The sequence below is a fragment of the Scyliorhinus canicula genome, chromosome 25, assembly GCF_902713615.1.
Source record: "Scyliorhinus canicula chromosome 25, sScyCan1.1, whole genome shotgun sequence".
Classification (NCBI taxonomy): domain Eukaryota; kingdom Metazoa; phylum Chordata; class Chondrichthyes; order Carcharhiniformes; family Scyliorhinidae; genus Scyliorhinus; species Scyliorhinus canicula.
The window spans coordinates 14741093-14758423 of record NC_052170.1 but is presented as its reverse complement, the minus strand read 5'-3'; the positions used below and the strand labels follow the sequence as shown (position 1 = coordinate 14758423).

The following is a 17331-nucleotide window of genomic DNA, read 5'->3' as shown; positions in this document are numbered from 1 at the left end:
TCTCTATCCCAGGGATTAACCTTTAGAGCCTTAGTTCGGCCACACTTGGAGTATAGTGTTCAATTCTGGTCGCCACACTACCAGAAGGATGTGGAGGCTTTAGAGAGGGTGCAGAAGAGATTTACCAGGATGCTGCCTGGTATGGAGGGCATTAGCTATGAGGAGCGGTTGAATAGACTTGGTTTGTTCTCACTGGAACGATGGAGGTTGAGGGGTGACCTGATAGAGGTCTACAAAATTATGAGGGGCACAGACAGAGTGGATAGTCAGAGGCTTTTTCCCAGGGTAGATGGGTCAATTATTAGGGGGCAAGGTTTAGAGGAGATGTACGAGGCAAGTTTTTTACGCAGAGGGTAGTGGGTGCCTGGAACTCGCTGCCGGAGGAGGTGGTGGAAGCAGGGATGATAGTGACATTTAAGGGGCATCTTGACAAATACATGATTAGGATGGGAATAAATGGATTCGGACCCAGGAAGTGTAGAAGATTTTAGTTTAGACGGGCAGCATGGTCGGCACGGGTTTGAAGGGCCGAAGGGCCTGTTCCTATGCTGTACTTTTCTTTGTTCTTTGTTCTTAACCTCCATTGCAGTCCCTCTATGGCAAATATATCCCTCCTTAGATAAGGGAGCCAAACTGTACATAATACAGTTCTATGTAACTGAAGCAAGATATCCTTACTCTTATCGCCCAAGTTCCCTGGTGATGAAGGCCACTTGCTTCCTAACTGCTTGTCCCCCCCCCCCCCCTGCATGTTAACCTTTATTGACCCATGATTAAGGACACCCAGGTCCCTCTGAACACTCACACTTGACAACCTCTCACCATCTGAGAAATGTTTTGCCTCCCTGTCCTTTCTCCCGAACTGAATAACTTTGCATCTATTCACAATGTATTCCACCTGCCATGTTCCATCTCCTTCCTGAAGCCTTCCCCTCACTCCTTACGTTACCTCCCAGCTCGCCACCATTGGCGAATTTGGAACTATGACAATTAGTCCTGCACATTTCAAATTATTGGTCTGATTGTTGGATAGATTCCATGTTATCCTGACTTTGATACATGGGTCACTCCAGTGCATCCAATGAACAGCTCAAATTCTACTCCCCTGTGTTGGCACAGTGTGGCACAGTGGTTAGCACTGCTGCCTCACAGCTCCAGGGGTGCGGGTTCGATTCCCGGCTTGGGTGGCTGTCTGTGTGGAGTTTGCACTTCCTCCCCGTGTCTGCCTCGGTTTCCTCCGGGTGCTCCGGTTTCCTCCCACAGTCCAAAGACGTGCAGGTTAGGTGGATTGGCCATGTTAAGTTGCCCTTAGTATCCAAAAAGGGGAGGTTGGGTTACGGAGATAGGGTGGAGGCTTAAGTAGGGTGCTCTATCCAAGGGCCGGTACAGACTCGATGGGCTGAATGACCTCCTTCTACACTGTAAATATTATGATTCTATGATCAATTGCGTTTAATTATAAGAAAATGAAAAGCATTAATTGATGTGCCACTTGAGCCCAAATAACGAGTAGCTTACTGACATGGTGGGTGATTGGGTTCGGAGGCGTATGCTTCTAAGTGTTTCATTCTGCAAATAAATGTTAGTCTGTGAGTAAAGCTTGTTTCCAGTATCCCGCTGCACCCACTAGTTTTCGAGACCATAACATTCCGCACTGGAAATCATATCACTTTTGCCAAATATAAAATTCCGGGCCTGTAATTCCTTACCTGGGAATCCTTTGAGACATTGAAATTCTGACAGACTTTGTCGAGGAACCTGTGAGCTACTTCCATCGCGGAGCAGGACCCGTTATCCCAGGAGTTTGGCTGGACAGTGGAACAGGGCAACAGTTAATCAGCAACCTTTCCCAATGATAACCTGGAAAACTGGCCAAATGTGTGAACACTTCCCGAGAGCCGAACTCCTCACAATCAATTTAATATCTTCTGGGAACAAATGCGCAGAATCGACGCCATTGGCGCCAGCGTGGTCGGCGCCGCACCGGTCGGGGTGTGTGCCGATTCTCCGGCCCGGGCCGGCGTGCCGATTCTCCGGGTCGGATGGGCCAAGCGGCTGTCAACAAAAAGTCGAGGCCTGTCAGCACGATTCTAACCTGCTGTGGGCTGGCGGGGCCTCGGCGTTGAAGGGTCCGGGTGCGGCCTGTGGGGGGGGGGGGGGGGGGGGGGGGGGGGGGGGGGGGGGTGGGGGGGGGGGGGGAGTGTTGTCCGACCCCAGGGGAGGTCTCCGTAGTAGCCTGGCCCACGATCGAGGCCCACCGATTGGCGGGCCGGCCTCTCTGCCCCCCCCCCGGGCCTCCTTTCCACCACGCTGGTTCCTACAGCCCTGCGCCATTTGCCGTCGGGGCCGCCGAGGGGAAGAAGGCCACTGCGCGTGCGTTAGTTGGCGCCGGCTCAACTGCGCATGCTCGGACCCCGCGGTGCCGCGTTCAGGCCGGGATCAGCAGCTGGGGCGGCGGAGGCCTCTCCAGCGCCGTCCTAGCCCCCAGTGGGCCGCAGAATGGGGTCCCGGAACGGGAGCCGACGCCAGAGTAAAACACTCCCGTTTTTACTCCCCCGTCGTCACTTAGCCGCTCGTTGGGAGAATCCCGCCCAAAGGACCTAAAGTTCATTGGTGAACCACCCCCCCCCACCCAGCTCCTCTCCCCCCCTCCCCCCCCCCCACCCAGCTCCTCTCCCCCCCCCCTCCCACCCCACCCCCGCCACCGCACCATGGCGGAGGCCACAGACAATGGGAAATCCCACTGACAGCCCGTTGTTGGCCTATGGCGGCTGGCTTCTGCTGCTGGGTGGGGGGGGGGGGGGGGGGGGGGGGAGCATCGGAAAATCCCACCCAGCCGAGTTTGCCCCAACAGCGACGTGACAAATGATTGCATAATCTGTCGTCAGTCTTCTGTTGAGGAATAAATATGGACTTGGACCCAGGGAGAGTACTCCGGTGCCAAAGTGATCTTTATTCAACCCAAGAGGGAAGACTGGGTGTGTGGGGGGTGAGGGGTGGGGGGGGGGGGGGGATTCTCACTAATTTGGGGGTCTCAGGCCTCAAGCCTAGAGGTTGGAAATTTCCTGTACTCTTTATTGACGATTAACCGTCAGGATTCCCATTTCCCCGCGCAGCCCCGCCACTCACCGCCACACGGAAGGGGTGCTGCACTGTTGGCGATACCGTCTTTCAGGTGGGACTTTAAACCAAGGCTCCATCTCAGGTGGGTGTATGGATTATCCCAGCACTGTGCAAGGAAGGGCTCGGGAAGCCCCCCCCCCCCCCCCCCCCCCCCCCCCCCCCCCCCCCGCTGTACTGGCCAACATTCAGCCCTCAACGAACTTTGCCAAAACAGATTATTGAACCACTATCCTCCTGTTTGTGGGATCTTGCTCTGCACATCGGCTGCCATGCTCCCCGACGCCGACCGGGCTTTATTCACGGCAAGGGGACACACCTGGCCTCTTAACGGTGATCGATAAGTGCAAATGCTTTTTTCTCCTTCGTCCACAGTAACGGGAGCTCTTTCCACCTCAAAGACTGGATGGGTCATTGCGGCGGTAATGTGGGAGGGGAAACAGAAACTTTGGCCCTCCAGCCGAATCTCCATTCACCCTCGGAAAGTGCGAGCGAGGAGGACAGATTTCGGCCAATGTAAAGATCGTTAATCCGGATTTCAGCAGACGACAAAAGTTGAGAGAAAGCCTCTGAGGCTGGACAATGTCACAGACAGAAGTGAGCACAGATGCACTCAAAGGGAAGGATGTGGTGAAGGCTTTGTGACCGAATATACTTCTGTGTAAAAATAGTGATGAGTTTGAGAGGGTAGGCGAGTAAGAAAGAAACCTCCCAAACTAATTCAATGCGCAAAGGTTCGACTGAACCTTTGGGGCAGCACGGTAGCATGGTGGTTAGCATAAATGCTTCACAGCTCCAGGGTCCCAGGTTCGGTTCCCGGCTGGGTCACTGTCTGTGCGGAGTCTGCACATCCTCCCCCTGTGTGCGTGGGTTTCCTCCGGGTGCTCCGGTTTCCCCCCACAGTCCAAAGATGTGCGGGTTAGGTGGATTGGCCGTGATAAATTCCCCTTAGTGTACAAAATTGCCCGTAGTGTCCTAAAAAGTAAGGGAGGGGGGGTTGTTGGGTTACGGGTATAGGGTGGATACGTGGGTTTGAGTAGGGTGATCATTGCTCGGCACAACATCGAGGGCCGAAGGGCCTGTTCTGTGCTGTACTGCTCTATGTTCTATGAACTGTGCATGAGCGTTTCGCAGGGGCTTTTCACAATAACTTCATTGAAGCCAACTTGTGACAATGAGCGATTATTATTATTGGAACTTTGACTGGTGACACGATGGCCTGGACCGAGAAGGCAACTTTTGCGCTGTTCCTTTCGGAAGTAGGCCTCGTCGTGCGCAGCCGAGAGACCAAAACAAATCCCATCAAAGAAAAGTGCCGGCGAAGGTTGCAGGCCCGAGAGGGCGGAGTTTCATACCCCCTAGCGGCTGGGGGTTGGATCTGAAAGATGTGGTGAGCCGTTTGAAAGTCCATTGATTTTGGCGGGACCGGATCGCCCTGACGGCCGCAGGATCCGCAAAATTCCGCCTTCGTCATAGAATCATAGAGTTTTCATACCACAGAAAGAGGCCCTTCAGCCCATCCTGTCTGTGCCGGCCATCAAGCACCTATCCCATTTTCCAGCACTCGGTCCGTAGCCATGTACGCTCTGGTGTTTGAATCGCTCATCTAAAAGCTTCTTAAATGTTGTGAGGGTTCCTGCCTCTCCCACCCTTTCAGGCTGCGAGTTCCAGATTCCCACCGCCCTCTGGGTGAAATAGATTTTCCTCAAATCCCCTTTCACAAATCTACGTGCCCTGGTTATTTGCCCCCTCCACTCAGGGGAAGCGCCCTGTCTACCCTCGCTCTGTCCTTTTTGTACACCTCGATCAGGTCCCCCCTCAGCCTTCTCTGCTCTGCGGAGAACAGTCCCAGCCTGGCCAGCCTCTCTTCAAAGCTGAAACACTCCAGCCCAGGCGACATCCTCTGCACCCTCTCCAGTGAAATCACGTCCTTCCTGTAGTGTGGTGACCAGAACTGCACACAGTACTCTAGCTGTGGCCTAACCAGCATTTTATACAGCTCCATCATAACCTCCCTGCTCTTATATTCTGCACCTCGGCTAATAAAGGCAAGTATCCCATCTGCCGTCTTAACCACCTTACCTACCTGTCCAGCAGCCTTCAGGGATCTTTGGACATGCACTGCAAGGTCCCTCTGGCCCTCTGTACTTCCTAATGCCCGACCATTCATTCTGTATTTCCCTCGCCTTGTTAGTCCTCCCAAGACGCATCACCTCACACTTTTCAGGGTTAAACTGCATTTGCCACTGTTCTGCCCGTCTGACCAGCCCGTCTATATCGCTCTGTAATCTAAGTCCTTCCTCCTCACTATTTACCACAATTTTCGTGTCATCTGCAAACTCATTGATCATATCCTCCACATTCCCCTCTAGATCATTAATGGGCTCCACATACATCAAGGGACCCCCAACACCTATTCCTGAAGTACAACACTGGTCATTAAGGGACCCCCAACACCGATTCCTGAAGTACAACACTGGTTGTCACAAAAACAACCTTTGACCATTAAGCCAATTTTGGATCCAATGTGCCAAATTGCTCTGGATCCCATGGGCCCTTATATTCCTGACCAGTCTCCCATGTGGGAAAAGCCTGACTGAAGTCCTTGTAGACCACATCAACTGCGCTGTCCCCAACCTAGTCACCTCCTCGAAAAATTCAATCACATTTATTGGACATGATTACCTCTTGACAAAGTCATGTTGTCTATCCTTGCCTTTCCGAGCGATGATTGATTCTGTCCCTCAGAAATGTTTCCAATCATTTCCCTACCACTGATGTTGGACTCACTGGCCTGTAATTTCTTGATTATTCCCTGATGGCATTCCTTTAGCTGTCCTCCACTCCCTGGCTCCTTACCTATGCCCAGAGAAGTTTTGAAAATTAACGTCAAGGCCCCTGCAATCTCCTCTCTTGCCTCACACAGCAGCCTAGGATACATCTCATCTGGGCCTGGGGGTTTATCCACCTTTAATCCAGCTAACACGTTCTGCCTCTCAATGCTTAGCTGTTCAATTATATCACAGTTCCTCGCCCTGCTTTCTATATCTATATTCTGGAAATATTTGGGGCAACAGGGTAGCATTGTGGTTAGCACAATTGCTTCACAGCTCCAGGGTCCCAGGTTCGATTCTGGCTTGGGTCACTGTCTATGCGGAGTCTGCACATCCTCCCCGTGTGAGCGTGGGTTTCCTCCGGGTGCTCCGGTTTCCTCCCACAGTCCAAAGATGTGCAGGTTAGGTGGATTGGCCATGTTAAATTGTCCTTCGTGTCCAAAATTGCCCTTAGTATTGGGTGGGGTTGCTGGGTTATGGGGATAGGGTGGAGGTGTTGACCTTGGGTAGGGTGCCCTTTTCAAGAGCTGGTGCAGACTCGATGGGCCGAATGGCCTCCTTCTGCACTGTTAATTCTATGATTCTATTCTATGTCGTGCTTCTCCATAGTTAACACAGCTGTAAAATACTCATTTCATACCTCATGTATGTCTTTTGACTCCACACACAGTTTGCTACATTGGTCCTGAATGGATTCTACTCTTTCCCTGGTTACACTCTTGCCCTTAATATACTAATAAAACACCATGAGATTCTCTTTGATTTTCCCTGCCAGTGTATTTTCGTGCCCTCTTTTCTATCCTTATTTTTTTAAAGTACTCCCCTACACATTCTATATTCCTCTAAGGCATCCACTGTTTCCAGCCATCTATATCTCCCATAAGCCTCCTTTTTTTTTCCTCATCCAATCCTGCATTTCCCTTGATATCCGGGGTTCTCTGGACCTTTTGATCCCACCCTTTACCTTTCGGGGAACATGTTGGCCCTGTACTCTCTCTATTTTATTTTTTTGAATAACTCTCACTGCTCTGATATGGACTTTCCTATACGTTGCTGCTCCCGGTCCACTTTGGCCAGATCCTGTCTTATCCTATTACTCCCAATTCAGAAACTTTATTTCCAGTCCACCTTTGTCCTTGTCCATAACTACATTAAATCTTACTGAGTTATGATCACCATCACCGGAATGCTCCCCCACTGACACTTCTCCCACCTGCCTTCCCCTAAGGGAATATAATTGGGTACCTTTGTGCTTTTGAACGAAGTTTCACAGGACAGTATGGTTTACCAATATAATATTCTGATCCCATTCCTTGGAAAGGAGAATAAAAGATTGAGCACAATGGGGACCTGTGCCGCATTCGAAGGAAGCCAACCCCTTTAACTGGCGTAGGGAGATCTCAGAGCAAGAGGAAACCGGGCTAAACACCAGGAAAAGAATTGACCACCACAGGGCTTCTCGTGATCGTATGACCACGGTGGCACAGTGATCAGCACTGCTGCCTCACAGCGCCAAGGACCCGGGTTCGATCCCAGCCACGGGTCACTGTCCGTGTGGAGTTTGCACATTCTTCAGCCAGAGGGTGGTGACTCTGTCGAACTCTTTGCCGCAGGAGGCTGTGGAGGCCAAATCACTGAGTGTCTTTAAGACAGAGATAGATAGGTTTGCGATGAATAAGGGGATCAGGGGTTATGGGGAGAAGGCAGGAGAATGGGGGATGAGAAACATATCAGTCATGATTGAATGGCGGAGCAGACTCGATGGGCCGAGTGGCCTAATTCTGCTCTTATGGTCATCATAATGATGTTCCTGTAACTGTTTCAAATGCGTGTCTCATGCTTTGACTTCAATTAGATTAACCCTATTGAGCGAGTTAGCTAGTAATTCTCCTGAAGTTCAGAGATCTAAAGGACTACAAGGAGGGGCTCCCATGTAGACGTTGCTCTGGGGGCTGGCAAGCAAGGCCAGCTGCATGTTGGAAAGAGGGCAAAATGGGACTCATACCTGTTCCAGGTTTTTGAAACGTTTCGGATCACACGGCACAAGAGTAGAATTCTTCCGTTTCTCAGGGTTAGGACAGTTAAGAGGTGACTCTGCGGGAATAAGAAATAGATCATTGTCTCCATCACTGCCCATCTGCAAATCTGCCATGTTCCTGCCACAGATTCTTAATGCCAGCCTGACCACCCCAGGGCAGACAGGACCTCGGATTAACATCTTACCTAAAGGGTGCTCCTCCAACAGCGCCCTCCATTTGGGGCGCCAACGTAGCTTACGCTCCAGTCCGATAGTATGGTGCTTGGCACCATGACCTTCTGACTCCTGGGGCGCGAGCCTCCGGTGAGGAGTTGGCATCACGGGGTGGGATGGTGCGAGCGGAGCCTGATTTTGAGGCATAAAATGGACACAAACCATACCAACAAAATGGGTAGAGATTGGTTCAGGAGAGGCAGTGGCGTAGTGGCACTTTCACTAAAATAATCCCAGGGTAACGCTCCGGGGTTGCGGGTTCAAATCCCATCCAGGGCAGATGGTGGAATTTAAATTTAATAAATATCTGGAATAGTCTGACGACCACAAAACCATTGCCGAAATTGTCACTAATTTCCTTCAGAGAAGGAAATCTGCCATCCTGACCTGGTCTGGCCTACACGTGACTCCAGATCCACAGCCCAGGGATGGGAAATAAATGCTGGCCCGTCCATCGATGCCCACCTCCCTTGGACAAGTAAATAAAATTATACTTCCGAGGGTCAATTTTTAATCATCCAACAGGTCTGTCAAAGAGGGGGTCCCTCGTGCCTGCAGGATAGTTGACTATTTTAATTTTAATATGTTTCCGACACAACCCCTCTCCTCTTCCCAGTACTGGCCTCGAGGTCAACGGCAGTTGGCTGAAATTAACGAGCTGCTGGCGGAGACGCGACAGGCCTCGAGGTTGAGGCCTTAGGCCCAGTTTCCTAGGCCTCAGGCCTCTATGGTCAGACCGGGAGCTTCTCCTCCAGCAGGTGTCCGGGCATAATAATGGACTCAAACTAATTTCAATCCCTACGAGTGCAGTGCTCTCCCCCCCTCCCCCCCCCCCCCCCCAGCCCCAAAGATCCTTTATGCGCTGCTCTCTCAGTATTAATTTTACCTGGGGTGACTGGCTTTGGGCGAAATCCTGCGTCATAGATACAGCTGTAACTCCCAATAGAATTCTGACAGGTTGTATTCTTGCCACAGAGAGCTTCCTTCTTACACTCATCCACGTCTGCAATGGAGGGAGGAACAACAATCACATCAACCACTACACTTACAGAGCTGGACTGAAGGGGAGATGCCAATTGCTCTCCCACACGGGTTAACTGCCTGGATCTCTTGCTGCTTATAATCCAAATTAAATAGATTTTACAACAAAGAACCAGGCCATTCGGCCCAATAGGTTGATGATGGTATTATGCTTCATACCAGCCTTCTCGTATCCTGTCTCACCCATTAACATATCTTTTTATCCCTTTCTCTCTCTCATGTACTCATCCAGCTTCTAGAGCAGGGGTGGGCAAACTTTTCCGTGCAAGGGCTACATTCAGAAATTCACAATTTTAAAGGGCCGCATAGTATATTAAGTAAAATAATTACTTCACCCGGTTATGATTCTGGGCACCTCATATAGAACATAGAACAGTACAGCACAGAACAGGCCCTTCGGCCCTCGATGTTGTGCCGAGCAATGATCACCCTACTCAAGTCAACGTATCCACCCTATACCAGTAAGTAACCCAACAGCCCCCCCCATTAACCTTAAAAAAAATTTTTTTTTTTTTTTAATGACTTGGTGGGCCGCATAAAGACCTTTGGCGGGCCGCATGCGGCCTGCGGGCCGTAGTTTGCCCACCCCTGTTCTAGAGCATGCATCTATTATCAACTACTCTATGTGGTTCACGTTTCAACCACTCACTGGAGTGGGCGGCACGGTGGCACTGTGGTTAGCACTGCTGCCTCACAGCTCCGGTTCAATTCCGGCCTTGGGTGACTGTCTCTGGGGACTTTTCACTTTCTCCTCATGAGTTTCCTCCGGTTTCCTCCCACAGCCCAAAGATGTGCAGGTTAGGTGGATTGGCCACGCTAAATTGCCCCTTTGTGTCCAAAAGGTTGGGTGGGGTTGCTGGGTTAGGGGGATAGGGTGGAGGATTGGGCTTAATCGGGTGCTCTTTCCAAGGGCCGGTGCAGACTCGATGGGCCGATTGGTCTCTTTCTGGCACTGCAAATTCGCTGATTCTAAAGAGCTCTCTCCTGAACCCGTCACTGGATTTATTAGTGACCATTTAGATATCTGTAACCTCTAAATTTTGACTCACTCGAAAGTGGGAACATCCCTTTTATTTTTTGCCTGGAAACACCTTTCTGGAGCCATCAGGTCACCCTCCAGCCATCTCCTCTATCGAGAAAAGAGGCAAAGCCTGTTCAACCCTCACTGATAGATTACTGTTTTATTGATTCATTGAATTCTGTAGTGCCTTTAAAAAATGATTGAGTGCATAGTCACAGAATCCTATTATTCTCAAGGCCATGAATGTGGAAAGATAGTCATTGTTTCAGGTAATGAATAATATATTGCCACGTTTGTCTCATGAAATTTTGCATAAAGGTTTCATGTTATAAATAGACCATTGATCTTCAGTACATTTAGTAATGAAAATGTAACAAATATTTAACAACAGCAAGGTTAATGCAAGCACCTTCGCCGGAATTCTCCGATCCCCCGCCGATCGGACAATACGCCGATCCGACACCGGGAAACCGCGCCCGTGGGGTCGCCGCCACGCTGGTCAAGGCCCCCCCCCTCCCCCCACCCCACCGGCGATTCTCCGCTCCTCAACGGGCCGGGTGCCTGCCGAGTTCGGCCGAGTTTGGCCGGCGTGGGTTATGTATGGCCCTAACCGGTGGGACCTCGGAGTTCTGGCTGCGGGGGCCCGTCCTGGTGGAGGGTGGGGGGATCCAACTCCAGGGAAGGGGGGGGGGGGGCTCCACGGTGGCCAGGGCCTCGATCGGGGCCTACCGATCGGCGGGCGGGATAATTCCGTGGGGGGCCTATGTTCCTCCACGCCGGGCCCCTGCCATATTGCCCAGGGGCCGGCGCGGAGACAGCAACCTACGCGCATGCGCGGACCCACGCCAGCCCTGGCACAGTGGCTTTCGAGCACCGGAGCAGTGAACACCATTTCTGCGCCGTACTAGCCCCCTAGGAAGGGCTGAATGCCTGGGCCTGGAGGCCCTTTGACGCCGGAGTCGCTCACACCACTTTTGACGCCGACATCAGAACTTGGCCGCAGGATCGGAGAATCCCGGCCCTTATCTTTGTGAGATTGGCTCACGTGGGCTGGCGCACGTAGACTCAAAATTAATTTGACGGACATTAGCAAATCTTAAGTAATGACCAATGTTTGATTAACAAATCATTTTCTATGTGACTGACAGTTATTTGCATAAATCAGGGAATCTCAGCGGGGGAATTAGAAACCAATGAGAATAAATGAGGGATTAGACCATTGATAAGAATTTCTTTAAGCATAAGACTTATGCCGTGGGGCAGCACAGTAGCATTGTGGATAGCACAATTGCTTCACAGCTCCAGGGTCCCAGGTTCGATTCCGGCTTGGGTCACCGTCCCCATGTCTGCGTGGGTTTCCTCCGGGTGCTCTGGTTTCCTCCCACAGTCCAAAGATGTGCAGGTTAAGTGGATTGGCCATGCTAAATTTCCCTTAGTGTCCAAAATTGCCCTTAGTGTTGGGTGGGGTTACTGGGTTATGGGGATAGGGTGGAGGTGTTGACCTTGGGTAGGGTGCTCTTTCCAGGAGCCGGTGCAGACTTGATGGGCCGAATGGCCTCCTTCTGCACTGTAAGTTCTATGATTAAGGTTTTGTTCTGAATTTATGCCTTGATGGAAATTCTGAACCATTTATTGATTTTCTAATTTTCTTTTGTTTTCCTTACGCTTTTGCTTAACTCTTCTCACTATGTTCTGACCAGTTTATGTATTATTTTGATCAATGTTTTTGATTTAGTTTTCATGTGAGTGAATCCAGGTGAATGATTAGCCAATAAAGTTGTATTTTGGACACAACCAACCAACCGGACCGTTGATACTTATTTGAAGGGGCAGCGCGGTAGCACAGTGGGTAGCACTGTTGCTTCACAGCGCCAGGGTCCCGGGTTCGATTCCCGGCTTGGGTCACTGCCTGTGCGGAGTCTGCACATTCTCCATCGTGTCTGCGTGGGTTTCCTCCGGGTGCTCCGGTTTCCCCCCCCCCCCCCACAAGTCTCGAAAGACGTGCTGTTAGGTGAATTAGACATTCTGAATTATCCCTCTGTGTACCCGAACAGGCGGCGGAATGTGGCGACTAGGGGCTTCTCACAGTAACTTCATTGCAGTGTTAATGTCAGCCAACTTGTGACAATAAAGATCATTAATAAAAAAAAGAGATCAGGGGCTGGGTTCTCCGCCGGCGGGAGGCTCCGTTCTGCCGGCAGCCCGGGAGTTTCCCGACGGCGTGGGACTGCCCCACAATGGGAAATTCCATTGACCGGCCGGCCTAACGGAGCATCCTGCCGGGGTGCTGAAACAGAAATGTGGTGTGGCGTGACGGAGAACCAGCCCCCTATATTTACTGACAATTATAACCTCTCCGCTCGATGGCAAAACTCTTTTGCTTTATGTGTCACACCTGCAGATTGCACCATAGCCGGTTAGTGATAGAGTCGGCAGGGTGCGGGGGGGGGGTAAATAAATGTCCTCGTGGTCATTCTCCTGGGCCGATTCAGGGTTTGAAAACATTTGAATGATGACACTCCGAAATTATTACCGTGCCGCGGGGCAAAAATGGACCATGTGACTGGGGAAACAATGCAGTCGCCATGGGAGGTCGTGGGGGAGGGGGGTCGTGCCCACCCCCGTGGCCTGTGTTCTGGTGGCAGTGGCGGCTCGCCATTGGCTGCCGGTGAGATCATCCGGTCCCTCCGATGTCTCCGGTATTTTGCCTGGATACCCGTCCCACCGCCCGGCAACCCGCCGCGTGCAGTCACATTCGGTGGACTGGAAGTTCCCAGCGGCAAGACAGGGCCAGAAAGTTCAGCCCAATGGTTTTTGTTATTAATGTTGATTCATGGATAAATATCGATCAGCACAATGAGGAGCTCTCCCTGTCATTCCTGTTTATTCCCTCTTTATTCCCTTGCTTTTATTTTTTGCCGTTACATTTCTGATTCGTGGACGATTAATGGACATGTGCCTTTAAGACAAGTGGCCTGTGCCTTTAATTCAAGTTGCCGATTTCAGCAGAAGGACAGATCACTGTTCTAGTCTGTGCCGGTTCAAACTGGAGCTGCGGACTGACCAGCGCCAACAACCGAGATGGGCTGGGACTCAATTTGATTGATTTGGCTGATGGCCAATGAATTGGCCCAAAAGACTGCGCTCTGCCCAGTAATGGGTGGGGGTGGGATTTGATCCCACTCAAATGTTTCCCAGCCTCCCAAGGCTTGAGTTTGGTTTCGAATTTGGTCTCGGCAGCCCCAGGGGAGGACATGCAATCCTCTCCTCTCTGTCTTCCTTCAGAAAGGTTGTGTTTCTGGACTGGCCGAGGGCCTGGATGAATCTGTGTACAGGCAGAATCCAGAACCGACCAACACCCCCTCCAGAAAGATAGAGGCCTGAATGTGGCCCAGTTTGATGAGAAATAAGGTGTCGCTCCAGAAAGCCTGCTGCCTGTGAGTACTGCACTTTCTGAACGACAGGGAACCCGAATAAATGAATGACTCTACAAAGAAGACCTGCAAACCAGAGATTTTAATCGGCAAGCTTGCTGTGAATAAAGTGTGCCAAAGAACTAACATTTGAAGCAAGGATCTTATCTTTTGACTTTCATCCTTACTATTTATTTCCCCCCTTTCCCCCCTCTCTGTGTTTTTCTGTCGTGTGTGTGTGGGAAGACGATGGGGCAGTTTAAGTGGGAGCTGGGCGATAGGTGATAGTTCACCAATTGCATTTACTGTCTTTTTCCACGTAGTTCTTGTTATAAATAAACAATAATTGCATTTAAATCTACAAACCCGGTGATTGTGATTATTGGCCAGCCACGGGCCCAAGGCTTTGGGTATTTTTATCAGAATTATTGGTTACTTCACTTATGTTGTGACTCTGGGATGGGCGGGGCTGGAATAGATCACGCACTTGGCGGGGGAGGGGGGGGGCATAACAAAACTCATACCTTGACAAATTGTGTTCTTGCCGGCGCCCCCTGGAGTAGCGATAAATCCTTCTTGGCATAAACACGCATAGGTCCCAACAGAATTCTTACATACCATGGATTGACCACAGGGTGAGGAATCACACTCGTTGATATCTGTGCAAACATTGAAAATCTTTCACAATTGGATTTACCGCTTTGCTCCGTCAAGATCTTAAGATGCAAAAAGGGCAGGATTAGACCATTCGGCCCCTCGAGCCTGCCCCGACACTCAAGCGGATCATTGCTGATCTGTTTATGGCCTCAACTCCACTTGTCCACCTGCTCCTCCCCCCACACCCCCCCTCCCCCCCATTCCCTCCAACCCTCACCATAAGATTTGACCCTCTTTGTCTGCCTAACTCAGTCCTGAATATACACAGCGGTTAGCACTGCTGCCTCACAGCGCCAGGGACCCGGGTTCGATTCCAGCCTCGGGTGCCTGTCTGTGAGGAGTCTGCACGTTCTCCCCCGTGTCTGCGTGGGTTTCCTCCGGGTGCTCCGGTTTCCTCCCACAGTCCAAAGATGTGCAGGTTGGGTGGATTGCCCATGATCAATTGCCCCTCAGTGTCCAGGGATGTGCAGTTTAGGTGGGGTTATGGGGTGGGTGGGTGGGCCCGGGTAGGGAGCTCTTTCAGAGGGTCAATGTAGCCTATTTTCAAAAATAAATTTGCAGTACACAATTCATTTTTTTTCCAATGAAGGGGCAATTTAGCACGGCCAATCCACCGACCCTGCACATCTTTGGGTTGAGGGGGCGAGACCCATACAGACATGGGGAGAACGTGCAAACTGCACGTGGACAGTGACCCGGGGCCGGGATCGAATCTGGATCCTCGCGGCGCGAGACAGCAGTGCTAACCACTGCGCCACCATGTTGCCCTTGGGTCAGTGCCAATTAGATAGGCCGGGTGGCTTCCTTCTGCACTGTAGGGATTCTATGTGAAACTCTAATGAGTGTCGGCACCAACTTCCCTTAAAGGTTAGACAATCCCTTCCTCCCAGGAATTAAACCCAGGAACGTTCTCTGAAATGCCTTCAAATTCAAGTATTTCCCTCCTTAAACGAGGGGACCCCAACTGCACAAAGCAGCTGTGCTACCCTATGTTTATGCTCTATCCCCCTTGCAATAAAGCCAATTTTTGTTTTTACATGTATGTTAAAAAATAGCTTTCGGAACCAGGCCACCACTGCTGGGTGGGGGTGGTGATGGGCGGGCATGGGGTGGGGAGGGTTGGGAGGGGCATATTACCCAGTGCTCGTCTAGTGAGTGCCACAGTGCCCAAGAAGGCAGGCTGCATATTCCACGTTGGCCGCAGGGGGGAAACCTTGCCTGTTGCCCTTAAACCTGCCGCAGTTTCTTCAACTTAAACTTACCCACACATAAATAAACTGGATGATGCTTGAAACCTAGGGCACAGTCCTGATTCTTGCGGGAAGCAGGGCCCGAAACGCAGTAGCAGCAGTGGAACACTAGGAGCAACAAAAAGTCAACAATCAGACACGTGGACGCCATTTTCCCCTCCTCCTGTCCAGCCCCAATGCTTCGTCCGTCTTTCTCCACGTGCAGGTCAGGGATTGGGGGATCGAACTGAAACCCTGGGCGGGATTCTCCGGTCCGGCGGCAGTATGTTGATGCCGTCGTAAACGCCGGACTTCGCGCAGCTTCAGTTGCTGATACGGGCGGCGGCGTGGGCGGCGCGGGTCCGTGCGTGCGCGTGGGCTGCCTTCTCCGCAGGGGCCCTACAGGGGTCCTACAGGGGCCCGGCGTGGAGGAACATAGGCCCCCCCACGGAATTAGCCCGTCTGCCGACCGGTAGGCCCCGATCGCGGGCCTAGCCACCGTGGAGGGCCCCCCCCCCCCCTCCCCTGGAGTCGGATCCCCCCTCCCCCAGACCAGGACAGTCCCCGCAGCATGAAGGCCGAGGACCCGCTGAGTCGGAGGACACGCGAGCGACGCCCGGGGGACTCGGCGGGCACTCGGCCCATTGAGCGCGGAGAATCACCGGGGGGCCCCCGACCGGCGCTGTGGTGACCTCGCCGCGCAATTGGTACCGATTCTCTCTGGTCACTGGAGAATCGGCGGACCGGCGTCGGAGCAGCATCGCGTGATATGCGCCCCCCTCCCCCCGGGCAATTCTCTGACCCGGCGCGAGGTGGGAAAATCTTACCCCCTCTTTTCTTAGAGTTAAACTGGTTTAATCGCCAGGGCAACCGTGGCTTTGGAAAATTCTGGCGGCAATTATCTGTGTGTCCATAGCCTTCGTGACAAAGTAAACCAGCTGCGGACGATGTTGGGGGGGGCGGGGTCGGCATGCAACCCACCTGGATTACGGATGCGGCCCCCACCAGTCATTGTGTTGACCGTTGCCCATCCTCTGGGTCGCCACATTCCGCTGATTTCCGCCCGTGTAGTTTTTTTTCCTACCGATCTGACTGAAGTGACCCCCCACGTAAAGCGAGGGCGAGTGGAGTGAGGAGCGAGCTGATTGCTCACGACATCGACCGTGAGAGCCGCGGGCTCCCTCCGTGTCCAATCAGAGCCGAGATATTCTCGGCCACTTGGTGAAGAACACACGGAGGATCAAGCCCGAGATCAGAGGTGATGCCTCCTCTTGTTAACTTGGAAACTTTGTATGTCTCTCTTCTGGGGACCCTGAATTGGATTGAATTTGAACTTGAATTAGTATTTGGAGAGAACAGGGAGATGGATTAAGGGCTTGAACAGTCCACTCTGCGTATTGGCTTTGTAACTCTGAGAAAGGAATACAATTTTTGTAACGGTAATTACTTCTTTTGGAATCATGGAATTCCTACAGTGCAGAAGGAGGCCATTAGGCCCATCGAGACTGCACCGACCCTCTGAAAGAGCACCCTGCCTGCACACTGTCCCCATCACCCCACCTAACCTGCACATCTTTGGACACGAAAGGGACATTTATCATGTCCAATCCACCTAACTATTGTGTTAGGTACACTGGTCTAACACTGGCTGCAACTGGATGCAGTTTAGATCAGAAAGATACTCCAGACCTTGAAGTTAGTTCAATCAGGTTTATTGAACCATTAGCACAGTTAGCACAGTCCTCTGTGAGTTTGACTCTCTGCT

General features: G+C 51.7%; 1 protein-coding gene across 3 annotated transcripts in view; it reads right to left on the bottom strand.

The window, feature by feature from the left end:
- The window catches only part of LOC119957227 (adhesion G protein-coupled receptor E1-like), a 79133-nt gene that overhangs the window by 44228 nt on the left and 17574 nt on the right, over positions 1–17331 (bottom strand). For 2 of the 3 annotated variants that reach the window (XM_038785062.1, XM_038785063.1), the window contains exons 2-6: positions 15600–15695; positions 14205–14339; positions 9092–9208; positions 7960–8048; positions 1710–1808 (exon numbers count right to left, since the gene is read on the bottom strand). In XM_038785062.1, the coding sequence (XP_038640990.1) occupies positions 1710–1808; positions 7960–8048; positions 9092–9208; positions 14205–14339; positions 15600–15695 (536 nt within the window). The remainder of the gene's footprint in view (positions 1–1709; positions 1809–7959; positions 8049–9091; positions 9209–14204; positions 14340–15599; positions 15696–17331) is intronic. The other variant, XM_038785065.1, reaches the window with a different exon arrangement.